The sequence below is a fragment of the Branchiostoma lanceolatum genome, chromosome 18 (genome assembly GCF_035083965.1).
Source record: "Branchiostoma lanceolatum isolate klBraLanc5 chromosome 18, klBraLanc5.hap2, whole genome shotgun sequence".
Lineage (NCBI taxonomy): Eukaryota > Metazoa > Chordata > Leptocardii > Amphioxiformes > Branchiostomatidae > Branchiostoma > Branchiostoma lanceolatum.
In genome coordinates this window covers 8,996,240-9,016,988 of record NC_089739.1, presented here as the reverse complement: position 1 = coordinate 9,016,988, position 20,749 = coordinate 8,996,240, and the positions used below count along the sequence as shown (strand labels likewise).

At 38.8% G+C, this 20,749-nt stretch overlaps 1 protein-coding gene across 9 annotated transcripts in view; it reads right to left on the bottom strand.

Moving 5' to 3' along the window:
• The window catches only part of LOC136424279 (protein scribble homolog), an 89,301-nt gene that overhangs the window by 54,648 nt on the left and 13,904 nt on the right, over nt 1–20,749 (bottom strand). For all 9 annotated transcript variants that reach the window (XM_066412818.1, XM_066412820.1, XM_066412822.1 and 6 more), the window contains exons 4-10: nt 6,676–6,765; nt 6,150–6,206; nt 2,772–2,835; nt 2,215–2,289; nt 1,494–1,638; nt 903–1,105; nt 267–382 (exon numbers count right to left, since the gene is read on the bottom strand). In XM_066412818.1, the coding sequence (XP_066268915.1) occupies nt 267–382; nt 903–1,105; nt 1,494–1,638; nt 2,215–2,289; nt 2,772–2,835; nt 6,150–6,206; nt 6,676–6,765 (750 nt within the window). The remainder of the gene's footprint in view (nt 1–266; nt 383–902; nt 1,106–1,493; nt 1,639–2,214; nt 2,290–2,771; nt 2,836–6,149; nt 6,207–6,675; nt 6,766–20,749) is intronic.

Below are 20,749 nucleotides of genomic sequence, written 5' to 3'. Positions count from 1 at the left end.
ACAAGGGGAGATTCACAGACTTGCATATAGAAGGGGGAACAAAAAGCCTTACTACAAGAAGGCAAGGTTCTGTAATACTGGAGACAAAACGCTTGTTTAGCTTGAATATTTAAAAAATGAAGGTTCTGCATGTAACCTATCAAGTGAAAATACAAAAAGATTGTAAAAGGGGTGGTTCAGTATGCTTATGGGAGGGTAACAGGACTGTCTTTTTGAATAGTCCACAAAGTAGATTAACCCTGTGAAGCCTAAGGAAGTTGTTTAACCTGTTGCCAGCCACATCCATGACGTGAAGTTCCTTCAGGTTGCCCAGCTCATTGGGAAGTCTGGTCAGTCTGTTGTCTCGGAGGGACAGCACACCCAGCTTAACACATCCACCGATCTGTACACAACAAACAAATAAACAAATAAATAATGGTGGGACAGCACACCCAGCTTTACACATCCGCCGATCTGTACCCAATAAACAAACAAATGAATAAACAAATAACAAATGGTGGGACAGCACACCAAGCTTCACACCAACTGATCTGTACATTGTACACAACAAAGAGTTTCTGGTTTTATCAATATCATAAATTGTGAATTTCTTGCTGATTCTGTCTAATAGATGCATTTTCCCACTGGCTCAAATAAGGCAACCGACATGACCTACTTTCCTGTCAGTTTCCCCCATCAGTGTCCCATCCTTTCCATCCTGCCAGTGTTCCACTATACCATTTACCATATACACTCTACAATATTCATATAACAATATTTATGGGCAGGCACCAAGACAAACACATTTTCCCTGGAAATAAATTCACAGACCCCATAGCCTTCAGAGAGTAGAGTGTTAATACATGTACCTCCGTTTTTAAAGACAAAGACCCCATAGCCCTCAAAGAGTGTTTATAACTGACCTCATCAGGCACGTTGAGCAGCCTGTTCCTGTCCACGTTGAAGTTGATCATCTCCTTGAGGTTGCCGATGGTGGGAGGGATCTCCTGGAGAAGGTTCTCCGTCAGGATCAGCTCCCGGATCTTCTCACAGCTGCCGATGTCGGGTGTCAGCACCAGGATACGGTTCTGATCCACCTTCAGCATCGCAAGCTGCTTCAGCTTACCTGCGAATATGGGAAAGAGAAACAGTTAGGAGAAAAGTCAGCATTTGCAGATGGCCTACCAGTGGACCAGCCCCATCATCAGTATCATGCCTATGTCCAATCATCAATGCCATCTTGCTCGTTCAACCAGTACTGCAGAGGTGTTTTCCACAGTGCTGTAAATTCTTTTCCAATAGGTGGTGATCTTACAATGTATTTCGCAGTAGGGAGAAGGGGGTTTGTGCATGGTTTTGAATTCAAAGTTGAAATGTTCAGTAGTACAGTAACAATACATCGGAAAGACACATTTGCAGTGTCTTGAAGTCACCACAAAGGCTGCGAAAATAAAACCACCGTAAAAGTTTGAAGACTTGCAGTACGTGAAGATGTTAAACAATGGTAGACTCACCGATGGTGTCAGGTAAGGCCTCCAGGCAGTTCTGTGACAGGTGCAGATCCGTTAGGCTCACGAGGCCCCCTATCTCATCCGGGAGGAATTCCAGCTTGTTCTCTGACACATCTAGACAGCTCAGCTTCTTCAAGTGCCCGATCTCCTAGAAAGGCAAAAAAGACGTAGAGGTTTTAGTGTCAAAGAAACGTGTCAACATGATAAAAGTACACTTAAACTTCACTCAAACTGTACCTAAATCACAAAGTTTTTGATCTTCTAAAGTTCTACATCTAGTTCTAAACTGTGATATTTACACCAAGGCTTCTTGAGCCTACCACCAGTGCTGTAAAGGTTGCCTGTGTACATGTCTTAGATCTGATTCAATCCTCTATGTGTTTCATGAACTGTGGTGGTGTGGTTGATCTGGTGTGTTATTATAAGGAGTGGTGAGATTCAATGCATCTATACATGAATGCTCTTGTCATTGTGGATGTTTTAAGTTTAGGAAATCTGAGGCTGTCTTCTGACGCAAATTGGGTGCTGTGAAATAGGTTCACCTTGGGGGTATTGTGGTTGATTGTGTTTGTGTGTTCAAAGCTATAACTCAAGATCTCTTTGATGCATTTAAAATGTACTATGCCATGACTTCTCCTTGTATGGGCAGGTATAATCTTCTCCCATTCACATCTCACAAGACAGGCTCGTAAAAATGTCAGAGGTCGTTGTCATGAAGACTTACCGGAGGGAGTTCCTTGATCTCGTTTCCATCCAACCAGAGCTCTTTGAGGTTTGGTAGCGCTCCGAGGGTCTCAGGCTGGAGTAAGGAGGATAAAAGCAGTATTACAGGAGCTATAATCATGGTAAAACAGTCTGCTAGTTTTTTTTTTCATGTAGCTGCCTTCTCAACATTGCTTGTGGGTTTATTTTTGACTGCAATGTACATTTCACATTCTGACGAAGACTTTTGAATAAAAGGTCGAAACCGGTAAATTGTTGTGTCTCAGCCGTCATCCTTCTGACGCCCAATTGACATTGACTGCAATGTACATTTGTAACACCTTTGTTTGGCCACTACTGAAAACTGTAACAGCAAGTAAAACAAAACTGGTTTTGATGCAGTACCATGAAAAGTCGCCAGAGCGGCCAGACGGCCTAAAATTCAATCCTTTCTTCATCATGCCAACACCTACCAACATACCAAATATCATGTTTAAGGATTCATTAACGACTACTCAAGTTATTCTGTTAATACCTTAGAATTCAAATTCTGTTTATCTATCATTTCTGTCTACTTACGAGGTCTTCAAGTTCATTGGCACCAAGATCCAACTGTTCCAGCTTCACGAGGAATGACAAAGATCTGTGAACAGAAAAAATATCCTGATTAGAACAGGAGAAACACAATATATAAGTAACTGTTCATAGGATAGGAGATACAAGCCAGGTAACTCAGACGTATTTTGTGCACAAATTTCGCTGATTCTGTCTACTGCATTTTTCCAAGTGGCTCTCATAAGGCAACAGACAATTGCATAATATAGGGGAATTGAGAGCAGGAAATGAGATAACGGAAAGAAGGTTTCTGTGGAAGAATGTAACCTATTCTGGGACCCATCCAGGACCTTTGACCTAACTTCCTGTCAGTGTTTCCTAAATGCACATAGCATGTGAAAATCATCTCTATTGCATTCAAAGAACTACATGTATGGACACACAAGCAAACAGACACACTGAAAACAAAATCTCCTTATACGGAGGCAACAAATGGGTAAAAGGAGAAAACCCTGGAGGGTAGAACAGATAAAAGAAAGCTGCTGTCTCTGACTACAAAGGAAACATCACTCTCTGCCGGTATAATAACAGTTTTTAAAGACTTTGTGCTGTCTTGGCAACATCAGAGCAATACGTCTAACACCAGGGGGGCAATTAAGTTGGACTACAAAGCAAACAATAAAAATGAAAAGATATCAAATTGCTTTAGAGATCCTGCAAGATTCGGTTAACATGACACTGTGTGGTGAAAATACTATTGAGCTAAGCAAAGGAACCATTGTTAATATCAATCATTGCAATATGTATAAATGTTTATGAATTGAATGATTTAGTGAGGAATAAAGTATGACATATAGAAGAGCTCTTTTCTTCAAAATAGCTGAGAATTTTTCACACACCATCACCATTCTATTTCCTCATCTATTATGAAAACATATACAGTGGAGGGGGGCATAATGCACTGCTTTTTTTCATTTTAGTTACAACAACTGGGTTATGTCTAACCTTTCTTCAATTTACCACCCTTTTAACCAAATCCTACTTGGACAACTGCTACTGCAGATCATGAAATATTTACTCAATCATTCTATTTTGAGATTTCTAGAGTCAATTCTAAACTCCGAACTCATCACGACCCAAAAAAGCCACTGGCATTTCCAACTGGTAGTTCCTACTATAATTGTTTCAACCAGGAACTCTGATAATCCCTGTACTGTGCAATTTAGGTACAGCAACATTAATCATTATGGAACCTACGGTATTTTTTCTCACTATGTGTCCACTGATAGTGCAGACCCAACCACAGCCTGCCAGGTGCAGATAGTACTTTATCCACGGTCTATCTTTTAAAAGCAATGTTCTCTCGACCATCCATCAACAGACTAGACAGGTAGACAATGTTTAACCTTCTCCCTATTACCTTTAAAAATTGAGATGCCTCCATATCCAGCAGATTTGTGCAGAATATGCTATACTACATGTGTGCCAAATTTAGTGCTTTTAGAGCAATCTGCACAATTCAGTTATTTTTTCCAGCTATACCACTGGACAACTTACCATAGCATGTCTCATTTTCTGTGCAACCTTTCAAGAGTGATTCAATCGTTAACAAGCTGCTAGGGCAGTAGGGGGCCCACACCTATGTTGTTTTGCCATCTAGATCTACTAGTACTACTCCAATTTGGTGACCATACCATTTTCAGACCAAAGATACAAAAACCGGATGTCCCGGTGCAGTACTATAACCAGCTGCCAGGGGGCCCTAAATCTAATCATTTCAAGGTCTCATCAAGACCTACCCACATACCAAATATCAAGACAGTCATAGCTAGTTCAAACGAAGCCTAGGGCTAGATACTTATCCGGGCTTGATATGTTTTTCCATGTAATATAACCATCCGCTATCACATGTCTGCAAAGCTGGTGTGTTATGCCAAAGGGCTATTCTACAGTCTAGATCAATACTGGTATCGTAGATATTAATAAACCCTCTCCGTCTTGACTTAAGACAGCCAAATACTTCCGATCCATAAATCTCCTTGTAAAAGAGCAACAGTGCGCTGAGAAGAGCTAAGCTAAGAGGGGTCAAGACTAGAGTAAAATTTGCAAGTCAAAATCATCAATCTCCTGTTACGCTCCTCACTGAATATGTCGTGCAAGTCACAGCAAATTTTATACAGACACTACCCATTGTTGACACTGATCATCTTTCATACATAAACTTGAATTGTATTACAACCGTGAAAGTACATAGAATCTTGACAAGCACAACTAAATTTTTGGATATTTTCCTACCAAGATATCATAAAATCTTCACCCAAAGCCAGGGAATAGATAATTGTTCTCAACTTGTCTGCCTTGTGCGTTTCTGCAAATACCGATGTACACAATGCAGCATTGCCATACATCTTTCGTGCTGCTACGGTAGTTTGGGGTCCAGTGTTTGAGGAGGTGCCTCAAGCACCTTAAAGACGAAGTGCTAGCAACATAGCAAGGAAACTTGCTGCCCTATGTGCCACTAGACACTACAAACGACTGGTAAAATTGCAAGCTGAAAAATACTGCAAAACTTTCCACATTTACAGGACTCTATCACATATTGCACACAACCTCGTAACTTGAGGTCACTGTTCGTTAATACCCCAGCCCATTCCCATGGTCGAGCGAGATAACATGCATATTGTATATGTGGCAATTTCACCAGGTTTATGTCTGTATAATGCCTCTATGTTTATCATACTTCTTATCTGCATATAATATACTCCTCTGGGAAATCAAGTGTGAAATTAACTTGCTGCAAATACAAGACAGGAGACCCTGAAGAAAAAGTCATTTCGATGGGATTTTTCTTATCATGATCTCAAAAGCTATTGACTTGTTAAGAGAGTTCCTAACAGTGGAACACTTATCTGATGGCCTTCTTTAGATGTGGCTGAATATACCTCAACTAAAAAAGAACAAGATATTCTGGGCCAAAACAAAAGAAAGTGTATGTATGTTGTTTTTAGGAGAGCCATAGCCTGAACTGCCAAGAGCAATGGAGGACAGGGAGGACTGAGTGTCATCCTGTTTCAGTTCCATGCTCTACCTCCACCAAACAGAGTCTGGATGGATACATTTATTCCAGACCACTTGAATGGCAGCGATCTCAGACTGTTTGGTGAAGCTAGGGCCTGGAACTGAAACAGGATGACACTCAGGCTAGGAGAGCCACACCTCAAGCGTGTTTAAGAGTTTACCACAATTATTGAAAAGAGTAGGGGTTCTTCCCCATGTGAGTGGATCAAACCTTACAGTGTGGTCTTACACAGCCTAGTACCGTACAAAACTAGTGTGTTGCGCCTAAAGGCTGTCTACTGTTTATGCAAAACAAACAAACATGGAAGTTGATGTTGTACTTACGTAGGCAGCACTTTCAGGAGGTTCTCTCTCAATTCCAGGGTTATCAAATTGGACAGGCTGAAAGGAAGGGAAAGTGAAATTGTCATCAACTTTCAAAACGATACACATGCTTAGAATTCATTTCAATGACTTTTTTTGTAATCGCTATTTTACTTGATTCCTATTTTCTTACTAAATAGAAGATCAGCAACTTGTTGACATACATCTATACTCATGAACATAGAAGGGAAACCTAAAAGAATCAAGCACTTAATTTAAGCACTCGTCCAGAACACTGAGATTTCAAAACCAGATGTTCTGCTGCAATACCATGGAAAGTTACCAGGTGGCCAATGATTGACCTTGACCTGGGTCTTCTCAAGACCTACCCAGATACCAAATATCTTCACAATCCATCCAGAGGTTCTTAAGTTATGCTGACCACAAATATCTGGAAGCACTCAAACAGACTGACAAAGACAGACAGATACACAAAAAACAATACCTCCATTTTTCATGGAGGTAACATTAGTGGAGACTTCCTTACCTCCCGATGTCTCCAGGTAGCTTGTGAAGAGAGATGTCGTTGAGCGCTACGTATCGCAGGCTTCGCAACTGGGTAAAACCATCAGGCAATCTGTACAGAAACACAAGCAGAGGGAAGACATGTCAGTACAAATTAGATCATATCATGCAATTTTGCAGCAGTCAATCTTGCATTTTCCTTTTCAAAGGTGCTGAAAATAAAAAGCTAGTCAGTTCAAGTTGTACATAAGCTCATTATACCAGCAAACTTGCCCAAGAAGACCACTCAGGGACCAATTAAATCTGGACATGTGGACAGGTGGTCACTATAGACAGGATTCTTAATGCTTGTGTCAATGGGAAAAATTATCTTAGGGACAACCAAGAAGTGGTCACATTGTCCAGGACCCGGTAATCCTTATAAAGAGGTGGTCACTTGTACAGGCTGGACTGTTAGTGTTACAATCAAATGTTGTTTTGTGAAATATTAATGTTGATGTTGCTAACTGTTTTAATACATAAGCTATATTCATTTACTAGTTTTAGATTACCAATTAAATTGATTTTTTTCTGCAATCTCTTAAGTCCTTCAGCAAATTGCAAGTGGGTATTTTGAGCTCTATTGTGTCATAACAAATTACATACACTGCACATACAACATACATATGTGGGAAACATACATATGAGGGAAAACTTCACAAGTTTGTTCAAATATCATTTCCTATTCATTTATGCAAAAATCAGAATTTCAAGCGGGAGACAAACGTTTGAGGTTAAGTAACAGAACCGTAGATTAACTGAACACATAATAAAGTCTGACAACCCCATCCATACATATGCCTTGAGTTTGCCCCTATATATATAGATTCAGGGTTACACAATGCTTTAGATTCATAAATGTAAACTAAGTCAGAACACTATCTCCCTTCTGAATTAGAGCATAAAGGTATAATACTATTAAGGCCACAGCAAGTAATTTTTATGGATGACATCAGCGCGCTCATTAATTTTCGCCTGATTTGAAGAAAAAAAACAAGAAATTTCATTGCCCTCCGACGGTGGTCAACATGGCAAAAATTGGCAAATATGTTGTAAATGTTGACAGTCTTAGGTGTTTCATTGCATATGAATACCCAGTGTAGTTCCAGCCCATCATGTAATGACAAGCTGTTTTCTGCATTTGTTCTAGCAAGGACATTATATAATGCCATTGGTTCTAGTTAATTGAGCTGTATATATACACAAGGTGTTTCGTCTAATAGGAGAACCCTGTGTAGTGGCTTCAGATGATGGTAGTCTAGTTAGTCTATTGAGATGTATACACATCTACAAGGACATGTTTACTGTTGAATCAAGGAGGTTTCATATTATATATGAAACCTCATTGGTTGAATACACAGGTATAAAAGACCCGTTGGTCATGATATCATATATTGTGGCCTCAATTCTTGTTTAACAACATTTATGATCTCAAAATTTAAAAATATAGGAATCTTGTTTTTTTATGCCCGTCTTGTTTTTTTTTCGCCCTATCTCATTAATTTTGGAGTCTGCGGAGGATGTCATCCATAAAATTTACTTGCTGTGGCCTAATCAAGTGAATGTCAAGTTATCTGTTATTGGCCTGATGAAAATAGAATACGTTTATTACCTTTCCTGCAAGATCTCTACTACCTAACCTGACTAATTTTGGCAAAGTTGCATGTCGCTTTTCAACTTCAACCATAAACATTTTTCTACAAATGTACAAAGATGCTACATTTCTGTGGTGAGCAAGACTGTATAATCTTATTTTGGACCGAAGTAAGAAAAAGGATTTATCCTGTGCCTTCTGTCCAATTCATTGTGCATTTTTGTATTATCACGAACTTGAAATAAATAATTAAAAAATATTCCCCTCCACTTCCAGACTTATTTTCCAACATTCCCGAGTTAGAAAGTTCAGGTATATCATGTCAGTGAATTTCCCAGGGGGCTAAGCGTTAATGAGGCCTTAGGGTCATAGCTAGCAGAACTTATTGATTTTTGTAGATGGAACACTAACAAGGAGTGCTGTAAGGGCAAAAACGCTGACGTCCTAATTAGTCACTATTCCATGTGAAACACATGTTTTTGGAGATGTTCGGAAGTACGACATATTTTAAAACGTGATGTCTGGTTTGTTCTGAAACAAGCTTTAACTGTAATTTCAAACACAAAATTGCCAAATATTTGACTATACCAGTTATACAACACCAGTCTTGTCAAGGAATGAGCAATCCACCGCTGAGATGACACGGAGCCGGACTTCTTTGCAAGAGGAATCAAGGAAGCAATTTACATCAGGGCCTTAGAACCATCCCTCAATAGAGACGGGGGGCGCCACAGACTTTCCGCTACTTATGATCCACTGCTCACAGAGTCACGTGTGCTATCTGCATAACGTGACGTCATCCCAGCGGTCAATTGCTCACTCCTTGAAAAAGACTGCTGTTGTATAGTTGAAAATTTGTGTTGGAAATTACAGTTAAAACATGTTTCAGAATGATTTCAACCAACACAGATGAACTTTCAAGCTACACCTGGTTTGTGTTAAGATTGCAGGATTGACTGATGGACAACACAACAGGACTTTGTTATCCAGTAAATTACCAAACTGATGAAACTGTTCAAAGATTGACTGATTTCACAACTCATTTTGGCATATTGAGTGAACGGCTCAAACAGGTGGGCATTATTGTTGGGGATGTTTCAAAAATATTCCTGGGGATTTGGCGTAAGTGTAAAAGCCTTAAAGTTTGTGGGGATTTAATCTAACAGTAGGGAGGAAATGGAGTGTTCGTAGTGGTTTCAAGTGCACGGTCAAAACAAATTGGGCAGAACAAGCAGTGAATAATTAGCGAAGAATAGGTCACCGGGAAAACCGTGAACATAATACCACCGCAAACGTTCAAACATTTACAGTCTTCAAAGAATCCTGCTTCAAAACATACTTCCTAGGTTATCCCAAAAGAAACAAATTGGAAGATTTGGACTGCCAATCTAAGCAAAAGGTCTAGACATGCCATCTATGACCTTTTCTTATTAATAACTACATCTATGAACCCATTTATTAATTCAAACTTACTACTATAAATAGTGCTTTCAAGTTATAACTGTAATTTGGATGTAAAAGTTTTTAGAATGTTAGAATATCCTTTGTTATGGAAACTGGGAAATTTTGCATCAACCAAATTTCTGCGTAACATTTGTAAGCAAAAGAGCTGAAGAGTCTATACAGCTGCAATCTTCCGAGTAGCCACAGGGTGGCGCTTTTGACAGTTGTTAGAAAACAGATGAAAGTTCAGAGCACCCTTATCTCCCTACTTATCATCAGCTCATTAGAGGGGATAAGGGACCATCCACTACTGATAAGGGGCTGTCCATTACTGATAAGGGACAACCCATCATTCATCAAGCAGAAGGGAAATATCTGATTCCACCAACTTACATGTACTGTAAGGGACCACCCATTGATAATCCATGAATCCAAATTTGTTGGAAAAGGGGAGTGATTAAACACACACATTGTGCTAACTCTGGCAGAATTTCCACACCATTCTGATACAAACAGATGTATTGTGGAGGTATGTGCATTTAACTGTTTATCACTTTATTCGAGATACTGTACATAACATAGCATATTATAGTTCCAACAATTCCCCAAAAGTGTGTACTGCAATCCAGAAAATACAGTGAAAATTTAATGTAGCACTAGAAAATATCAAATATCTATCTGCACCGAAATGGTCCAGTTTGGTGAAGATAAGTGCATTTAACTTTATTCCAGATACTGTACCATACTATAGTTCCAATAATTCTAAAAAAAGGGTGTACTGCAATCCAGAAAATACGCTAAAAATGAAAAGTAGCACTAGAAAATATCAAATATCTACAGTAACTGCACTGAGGCTCTACTGGTGGCCAGGATCCGCCCCAGTAGACATCCAGCTTTGGGACTCATAAATTATGCGGAGTAAGTGGCACCAATACGGGGCGCTAACGTAATCCCGCCAACTGTCGATCTTTTTTTCTAACAGCAAAAAATGCTGACATGAGTCAATAACATGTTATTCACCCTAATATAAATAATCCATATTTCTAATAAGAATCTTCTTGCCACCATTGGTAGTTCGTATAAATAAACTATATCATTTTTTTGCAAAAGCATTTAAATGTGCATTGTAATCACTTGCATTGTATATTGCTCAGTTACCAGGGGTAGCCATTTGTATAGCCTCTAGCTAGTTGGGTAGCCCTTCCTGTCTTTTATAACAGCCTTATAAAATCAAATCATATGTTTTATGTAAGATATGGAATTATTATAGCATCTTGACCCTCTGCCTGCTAAGGTAGCATTTTAGCATCAAATGTGTATTGGAAGCAGGGTTAGGCAGCAGGGAGAAGGTTAAATTGATGTCATAATTTCTCTACCTGCCCAAAGCACGAACTGGGAAACAGATTTTCTGAGCTATTTTCAGATATTCCAAGATTCGAAGGGAAATAATGTTAATAATTTCATATTCTAGCAGCTGTGACAGCTTAAGGCCTTGGAGCTGTTTTTGTCTGCTGTTTGATATATTCTTCGCACCACACGAAATGGAATCTTTTCCAAATCATCATCTAACTCCTCTTGCTACATGGCATTAGTGTATCTGTGAGAAATTTCACTGCGTTTTCTATACAGCTTGCAGAATTAATCAAAGGAAGCATTTCTTGATTCCTATGATTATGCACAAAGCATCGACTACACTATTTTCAGATACTTCGAGGACAATTGAAGAAAAATAATGTTGATAATTTCATCTTCAGATCTAGCAGCTGTGATAGCTTTTTAACAGGCCTTGAAGCTGTTTTTGTGTGCTGTTTGATAATTCTTCGCACGACAAGAAACCAAATCTTTCCTACATTATCATACATCTAATTCCTCTTGTTGCAGAATAACACTTAACAGTGTATCTGTGAGAAATCACAACACATTTTCCAAACAGGTTGTAAAATTAATCAAAGAAAGTGTTTCTTGATTCGTATGATAATGCAAGAGGCATCAACTATCAAACAGATTTTATACAATATTTTCAGATGCTTTGAGCTTGTTAGGACATTTGAAGAAAAATAATGTTGGCATATTTATCTTGTAGCAGCTTGAAATCTAATGAAGCTTTTTGTTGTGTGCTGCCTGATATTCATAACTGTATATCTGTGAGTAATTACAACATTTTCAAAACAGCTTGCATAACTAATCAAGGAAAGCGGGTCTTGATTCAAATGATTATGCTCAAAGCATATGGCAGTTTGTTTAATATGTATATAATATACAATAACAGAACCAGACCCTAGGATAAATGGCATCGTAATTCCAGTAATTTTTGCCTCATATTCTGGGGGATTAAATATACGTAAATATTTATATCCATGTCGAAAATGATTTGGCAAGTCGTGCGTTCAGACAACAAAATCATAACCTACGTTGAAATCTGTAATTCCAGTTAATTTTTGCCTTGTATTCTGGGAGATCAAATATAAATAAATATCCATATTCATGTCAGATGTATTAATGATTTATAATTTCAGACGTTAAGTCATGCGTTAAGTTGGCGGGGAATTTAGCGCGTCATTTACCGCAAATGGATCGTCATATCTGAGCAATCGATCGCAGCGATCGCCTTAATTAATCATCGGAGCGCTCGTCCCATCTGTCCAGGTCGTTAAGTATTAATGAGTGGGTGGGCTCCGCCACACATGATGGACCAGCGATCATCTGGTGACAAATATGTCTGATGGGATAACCAGGACATCAGGGTTAAAGGTCATAATTTCCTGATGGGAAGCTACAGCTACAACAAAGATATCCTTGATTAAAACATATCACAGGGCTCGAAATACCATAAAATCAATATCGAAAGGGGAAATATACGTGGTGCTTTTATTTTCACGTTCTTCGGGGTAACCTGTTCACCGCAAACTTGAAATATTTTCCCTTACAGTTACACCACAAAAACGGCATGGCAGTTTCAACCACTCCTTTTTTTTCCTTATACAGATGTACTGAAATCAAATCCCCACAAACATGTCCCATTCTACTGTCCAGAAATTGGAGCAGTGTGCACCTAATTTCATTGTGGGTACACGGTGTATTCGGATATTTGTGTAGGTTTATGTATGTAAAGACTAACGGTACTGTACTACTATACAGCATATTCTTGACATTTAATTGTGAGAAAAAATTATAAAACTGTTGTTGTAGTATTTGTTTAGAAATTCGAAGTTAGGTATAGAATTTCAGATTCAAGCTCAGAAAAAAGGTAATGTTATTTTGAGTAAACATTCCTTATATTCCTTTTTCTAACAAGCTTAGTTTCTGCCTGCAAATCACGTTACCTATAGGCATTTTGCACTGACGTCCAATTCAAATGTACAAATGTACACAATTTTCCTAGAATTCATTCCGTCCATGACTTAATTTCGGAGAACTGCGCTGCTACACAGTGTCAAATTCCAAGAAACCCAGTTAGGGAAATGCCAAATATGGAAACGGATACAGGATAGAAACAACGCAAATTCTTCCTACAGCTACCTTTAGTGATACAAATGACCCTACACACAAATACCTGGATCCTGGCATTTACGTAATGTTGATTTATCGAATTCAAACTTGCACATCGCCTGTGGGTATATCGTGTGCAAATGGCAACATACATGTATTTCTACAATATCATATGACACTTTAAGTACTAGGTGTATATTCACTGTTGCGCACTCAAATTGGAGCTGCACACCTTAATTTTGACAGTGGGTACACTGTAGCCTCCGCCAGGCTCTCCTACGGGCGTATGTATGGTAGAATTCGGCAGAAAAAGGAATAATCAGCCAGCAGCCCACCGTGAAGATCACATTTCGCCCGAAAATGAAACCCTGGCAAATATTCTCCCTGTAGCCGTAGGCGTAGTTAATGTGGTAGAGACTAGGTACACTGGTGCACCTAAAGATATTTGTGTTGAGTTATGTAAATAAACTAGGTACTGTTGCACACCAGTATACAGTATATTCTTGACATTTAGAGTAAGAAATAATGGGAAAACCTTTGTTGTATTTAGAACTTTGAAGTTAGCTATAGAATTTCAGATTAGTGCTTTACAATTACAGAAAGACTTTTCATGTTTTGCTGACATTCATGGAAATGTTAAAAGGATGCCCATAGCCTTCTTGATTTATAAAGGTAGTCCCAATGATTTACTCCCATAGCCTTTTTTAGAGGGATGAATCTTTGGAAATTCATCTTTGGAAATTTCGAGCCCTGCACTGTCGCCTGAAATCATTCCACAAGAAAAAGCACCTGAAATTACCATGACAATCAGCTATGAATGCGCTAATCTGTCAGGATTGATCAGAAATGCGATTTTTATCTCGATACAGAACTGTAGGTAGGTAATAAGATTTACCAAATCAGAGGATGGCACCTGGTACCTACCGACAAACCCGCTGGGTTCACGTTCGTTCGTTCAGACCCTTGTAGTGCCTCAGAGGCACATAGTGCAGCAAGTTTCCTTGCTGTTTTAGTAGCACTGCACTAGTAGCAGGGTAAATTTTTACAGGAGGGGTTGCTATCGCTTCCCCTTTGATGCACTCGAGGCATGTCCTCTAACATAGGACCCCCATTTTACGTACCTTCCGTAATCACGTAATTACAAATACCATGGCTATAAAAAAACAGCTTCACAATCCAAAAATTGTAAAGCTTAGATATCGAATCAGATACATGTGTTTATTTATAACTCTACAAAAAACTAGCTGAACTTCTACAACATGCCCAACTATAATATACAATACACCTGGGCTAAAAGGACAATACACCTCTCCTGTGAAATAGAAATCTTTCTTTTCTGAGTGATAGCCTTTTTTTTTAGGTCTTAGGGGCAGTTGGTTGTTATCCACTGTGTCTAGGGCACGGTATTGGAAGGCGTCTGCAACGAGCCCCAAATACAATATACACCATCCCTGAGAGAAAACAACCACTGCTGTGAAGTGTAACTTTTCCTGACAGACAGCCCAACTGGGAAAAGCAAACAGGATTACAAAAATTTGACCTCTGCTGACCTCTCCTTCCCCCATGGTTCATTCAGGTCAAAGGTCAGAGAGGGTACCAAGTTGCAAGGATGTCATAACAATACAACAGCCTTGGAAGGAGACAGCAAGACATGGTGGAAAAATTAGTCTCTATCAGACTCCATAGGTCGCTAGAAAAATAGTAAACATGAGAAGTTAGCTGGCCTGGGAGTACAGTTTACAATGTAGGAAAAAATTATTAAGCTCCTAAGAAAAAAAAATTCTCTTTTTTCATACCTCAAAGCCATCAAAATATAAGGGTAGAGAGAGGCAATTTTGATATATTTAAGTGTAAAATCACCTGACCAAGAGCGTTAAAACTATAATAGGGGAGTGGGCTGTTACATATAGCAAACTTTCTTCATCATAACTTCCTGACACACCACTACTAGCACTAGTAATAGTTATTTCTTCTCTCATACATGTATATGCTGACCAACTTATCATTCTTCCCTGTGTTTGCCCTACCCCCTCTACAAGTCCAACCTTCCAAGTTAACCCAGGCATGACTTTGAACTTGGACAGACATGATAATTTCCAAGTTCCCTCTGTCCGCAGCCGTCAATCAAAGAAGATAAAGGACATGATAATTCTGATGCACCGCTCTGTTATACCCCCATGGGACCACTCCCACATATCAGTAATAACACAATCAGATATGACTGACAGCCAGTGCTGTAGTATCATATGACAACTTCAAGGGTAGAAGGAAAGGACAGTTATTAGAAAGATGTCCAGTTACTAGGGTCACCTTCACTTTTTTGTGGGTCTCCTGGGGTATTTGGTTATTCATTAAAAAGGTAATACATGTGTATACATTATGGAAAGGGATTATTATTCACTGTGTGCAGATATATCTATGCCTCCATGGTAAGACACAAGCTCTAACTAAGGTTCTTTGCTACAAAACAGCAATTTCGTTGCTGTACATCTTGAAAATTTTCACAGTAGTTTTTTTGGGGGGGGCTTTTTTTTCGCAGTGACCCCTCCTACCTGAAAGATAAGTCCCAGCAAAAATAGATGAATTTTCAGTATTGCACATGTACAGCAATTTGAGTAAATACGGTATGGGCCACAGGTGCGTCTTGGTATTGTATTCCTAAAGCAAGTCACTCACAGTGAGGGGGTTCTTTTGGGCTGTCCACAGTCTAACAATGAATACAATCTTCTGTCCAATCAATGCAGCACATGCACATCAATGGGTAAGGTTACAGGCAAGGTTCGATTCCTTCCATGGGTCAGAAAGACTCTATTAATGCAACCTACTTACCAGGCTCTATATCGACTTACTAACGGTATCCCGTGCACAAATGTCCGATATCATATTCTGTTCAACACAAGGAAAATATAAGAATAAGAAACGGAATTACATGTACACGTGTATGTATTTAAGGCCACCTGTTCAGCCAAAGCCAAAACTGTTCGGTTAAAGATATCAATGTTAAGATCAACATGGGAACAGAGACTGAAGGAGAATTTTACATTTGAATTTTACTTTTATTTATAGCAAATTGTACACAGTTTCAAGGACTGAGGGAGTAAATATCATAAGAAGTTTTTTTCCTTGCCCTGTTTTCATCTTGCTATCTTGCTAAAATTTGAATGCAAAAATGTCTGGAAAAATGTGGTTAGATTATGTTCATATTCTTCCCTTTGTTAGATTGCATGACTTCCTTTTCTATGGGGGACTTCTTCCGTTACATGATGTGTGATGTTTTCCCTTACTTGATCTAAACACGGAAACTAGGATGTATTACTTGTGACAGCTACATGCACTGAGTAGTAGTGAGTACTGTCAGCTTCCTTAGGAACTGAATAGTTTATTGATCTGTATGCTGTAAGATGAATGGGGGTGGAGACAGGGCGTGCTGATAAGATAGAAGCTCTCCACTGATACAGAATTGTCTCGGAAAATATCAATACTATAAATTTGTATACTTTTGTGGAGGGAGCATTTGAAAGAATCCCGTATCTGTATCTGTATAGCCAGTGTACATGTAACCGCCCTTCGGCATAAAACACCAGCTTCTGAATCTACATCTATATAGCCAGAATAACCGCCCTTCAGCATAACACACCAGCTTCTGTATCTGTTGTTGTTGTCGCTAGACGGGGTCTCTTGCCTTGGTGCTGATTCTACCGCCCTTCGGCATAACATACCAGCTTCTGTATCTGTATCTATATAGGCGGAATAACCTCCCTTCAGCGTAACACACCAGCAATTCTCATTACTGTAGTGCAGTTGTCATTCACTGAAAACACAATTTGCAGTGGAGTGGTCATCGCAAAAACTGATACAGATTTTAAAACCAGTGTGAAAGTTTCAAGGTTTATAGGAAGTATAATGCCAGAAATATTGTATCTATGAGCCTATATATAGTCAACAACGTGCCGATTCATTTACGGATCTGTATATTGATGTCGGCACTACATATAGAAAAAAAATACATCGGTGTATAGGTAAGTTATGGCACTGCAAATGGCATGGAACATAAAAATTTGCCATCTACCCGTAAAATTATAGGTTGCAAGGATTTTGACCTGTGTAATTTGGTAAAAATTGGGTGGTAGGTTTCAAGGTTATATGGCAATTTAGAGGTGGCATGCACAGATACATATCAGCCTCTACTAGGAAATTATTCAAGAAAGAAATGCTGAAAGACAGATCATGAGCACTCTTTGCTTACAAACTATGTTGAAACAACATAAGCATGGTTGTAAAAAATAATTTATAACTCGGAATTCTGAGATTTTTTCGAATATCCTAAGTGCAGGTTTCAAAATTCTCTTCCCTATAATTTCAGGTTTCCTTCTAGATTACAGGCTGTACATGTATGTGGGAATTAGAGTCATATTCTTTCAACTAACACAAGATGCATTCATGACGTAGTTTGCATACTTCCATAAGGATTTGAATGCAGATTACACAATTTGCATACTGTAATTTGCATATGAAAATGTAGCTTTAGATGCCTTTGTTGGTTAACCTTTTCCAAAACTGGCAAAAGGTACACATTCTTACTCAGTGAGTTACAATACATCAAGGAGGTTTTAATTTAAACCTCTTTGGTTACATAAAAGAAAATGGGTAGGTTTCCTTTGGCGCTTTCTAACCCTAAAAACAACCCAAAATGTTGCTACAACATTACAGTGACATTTTCTTTGGCTGGTTTGCAACCGTGTGAGTGACCAGTGGTGAACCTCGAGGTCTCTGACTGTAGTCTGGGTTGTTTTGACACTAATCTATACACACATGGCGGATAGTTTATAAGCCTGAAGTATCCACAACATGTGGAGTATGTAAGGCACAACACCATGTCTCCATACAAGACTTCATCCTTGCGGTGACCTTACAGTGACATGGGAAGGTATTTCAATCAACAACACAGCAAGAGCTGTGAACACTAGACAACATTTGCAAGCAAATGTGTGGTAATTCCCTCCCCCTCAATGACTAGGACACCTCGCTGTGCAAAAAATAGTAACTGCATATGCATTTACGTTCGCTGTCGTTTCATTTCGCAGTAGAGAGAAAATGAAGTTTTTTTTTCGGCCCTTCTTGTTATTTTTCGCGCTCTCACATTAGATTTAGTGTCTCCAAAGGACGTCATCCATAAAAATTACTTGATGTAGCCTTACTGTGAAAAAAAAAATATTGAACAACCTCGAAGTTAAATGAATTCGTAGTACGTATTGTTTTTCAAATTTTGTTGATCTTATGAAATTCAAAATGTTTGAAAGAAGGCTCAATATATTCTTTACATTCGCAATTAAAAAATCAACTTTCTCTTCCAGAAATAAACAGACTTGCAGTAATCAGCAAATCAACATGTTCATGTCAAACCAATAAATAAACAGCAAATTTGTATGAATGACTCTCTATTCTAAAAATTGAAGCAATTATTTGACAACGCAATATCTTCTTCGGCAAAGGCAGACTTATAGCAAAAGACAAATTTTGTATGAATGACTCCCTAGTCTCAATATTGAGGCAATTATTTAACAAGTGCGACATTTGTATCAATTTGGACAATGACGTCTATTGCCTCAGATGGCGTCTTTTATATTTTTGTCAATATAAGCAGGTACCATGTAATTCAGCTTCAGTATTGTCAAAACATGAGCATTATTCTAATTGTCAGGGACAAATAACAGTCATAAATTCTTGTGCATAAAAGAAAAGAGAAAAAATTTACAACAACACAAGATCATTCTTATCAATTTTGTTGCAATAAATATGGAATTAAAGGTGGTGGTATCAAATTCATTCATGAATTTAGTCACTTAGTCTAGTACTTTGTGCCACAAAAATTCAATCTATTGGTTCATAATCATAGGTTTAAAAGAAGTGCTACACTGAAAAACCAACATAAAAACAAAGCCTGCTATGAAAGTCTGTACCTTACCAGTGACAAGTTTATCAGTACACAGTTTAAGTTTAACTCCCAACCCTCTGTTTTCATCTTGTACAATTGCTAAAATTCTACTTTAAATAAAATGTCTGATAAACAGAGAATAAACTTGATGTGGCCCTTAGTTCAAATACTGTAATTCACTTCATCTTCACGGTAGCAAAATTTCATGGTTTAAGGAAAATGGACATTTTCACTGAACTTTAAGTTCATGATTTACAGAACGGATATGTGAACAGGTTTTTCACGGTGATGATAAGTTCAAATCACAGAGGTGACCGTGAAAACAGTGAACATAAAGTAACAGCAAAAGAAAGAAGAATTGCAGTACTCTGTGTTTAATATCCAAGTATTCCCTGAGTACTGGTGCTGACCATGCCAATAATGCACCATGTTTAATTCAATCATTTTATTACAGACCACAGCTCCATACATCCTTCATGGGACCTTTCACATGCTGTCAAATATATTCCAAGGGGAATGAAACTACTGTAAATACAGAAATTTTTGAGGTGGTTTTATGTTCACATTTTTCGCGGTAAGCTCTTTGCCGCTAATTTTTGCCTTCCTACCCCCTTGTCTCTACCTCCTTGTCTACTATTGTCTCAAACGCAAACCACCGTGAACACTCCATTTTCTCCTTACCGCGAGATAAAAACTAAACGAACTAAAAATGCATTTACAGTATCATTGCAATTCTTTGTTTCTGGTACCAGCGAAGCCTGTGAGGCAGGAACAGACCATGAGACACATTCTTGTCTGTCCCCTCCTGCCCAAGTCTTGCACCAAGGAAGATCTGGAAACTTTGACCCCCAGAGGAAGAGCATTCATTCATTTGCGGAGTTTTGGAGCAGGAAATTGTAGCCAACTGAAGTGGTAATGCAAGAAGAAGAAGAACCAAGACTGTCAAAAGGTTTTCCTTAAAGATTTTGGTCACTGGTCATTGTCCAGGAGAAGTTGGACAAGCACACAAAAATAAACTTCTTTTCAATAAGTGAGTTGGAATCAGTTTAACACCAAGACTTGAAAAATGGTACATAATTCTTTCTCTGCTTAGCACTTATGGGTAGCCTCTACCAGGCTCCGCCGGATGGCTGAAAAAATAGTAGAAATTGGCCGTAATAGAGTGAATAGTGTGCCAAGGGAGTTAGCTACGGAGGGAGTACATTCTGCCATCGACGGAGCCTGTCGGGGCTCGCTGTCTATAAAGGGTATCAAATTAATCCCCCGATTATCTGTACAAAGGAACTAACTCAGCGCTGAAGATCATTTAGGTCGTAAATCGCTCAGCGCGCAGTGTGGCCCGGCCGGCCTGGCGTGTGTAGGAAGCCAGCTGTGTGTGGGACAAAGGTCACACGCGGGTGGCAGCAAAACGCACCAAAAATTATATTCTGTATCAAGATGCTTGCATTCTCGGTATTTCCTCGCTAAAATATAATAGAAACATTTTCATTTGTTGAACAAATGGTCTAAAGTCGATTTTTTTTTGCAACGAAATGTAATATGTTTATTGTTTACGAGAGATTTACGTTACTGTGTGGTTAATCTGCAGCGAACAAG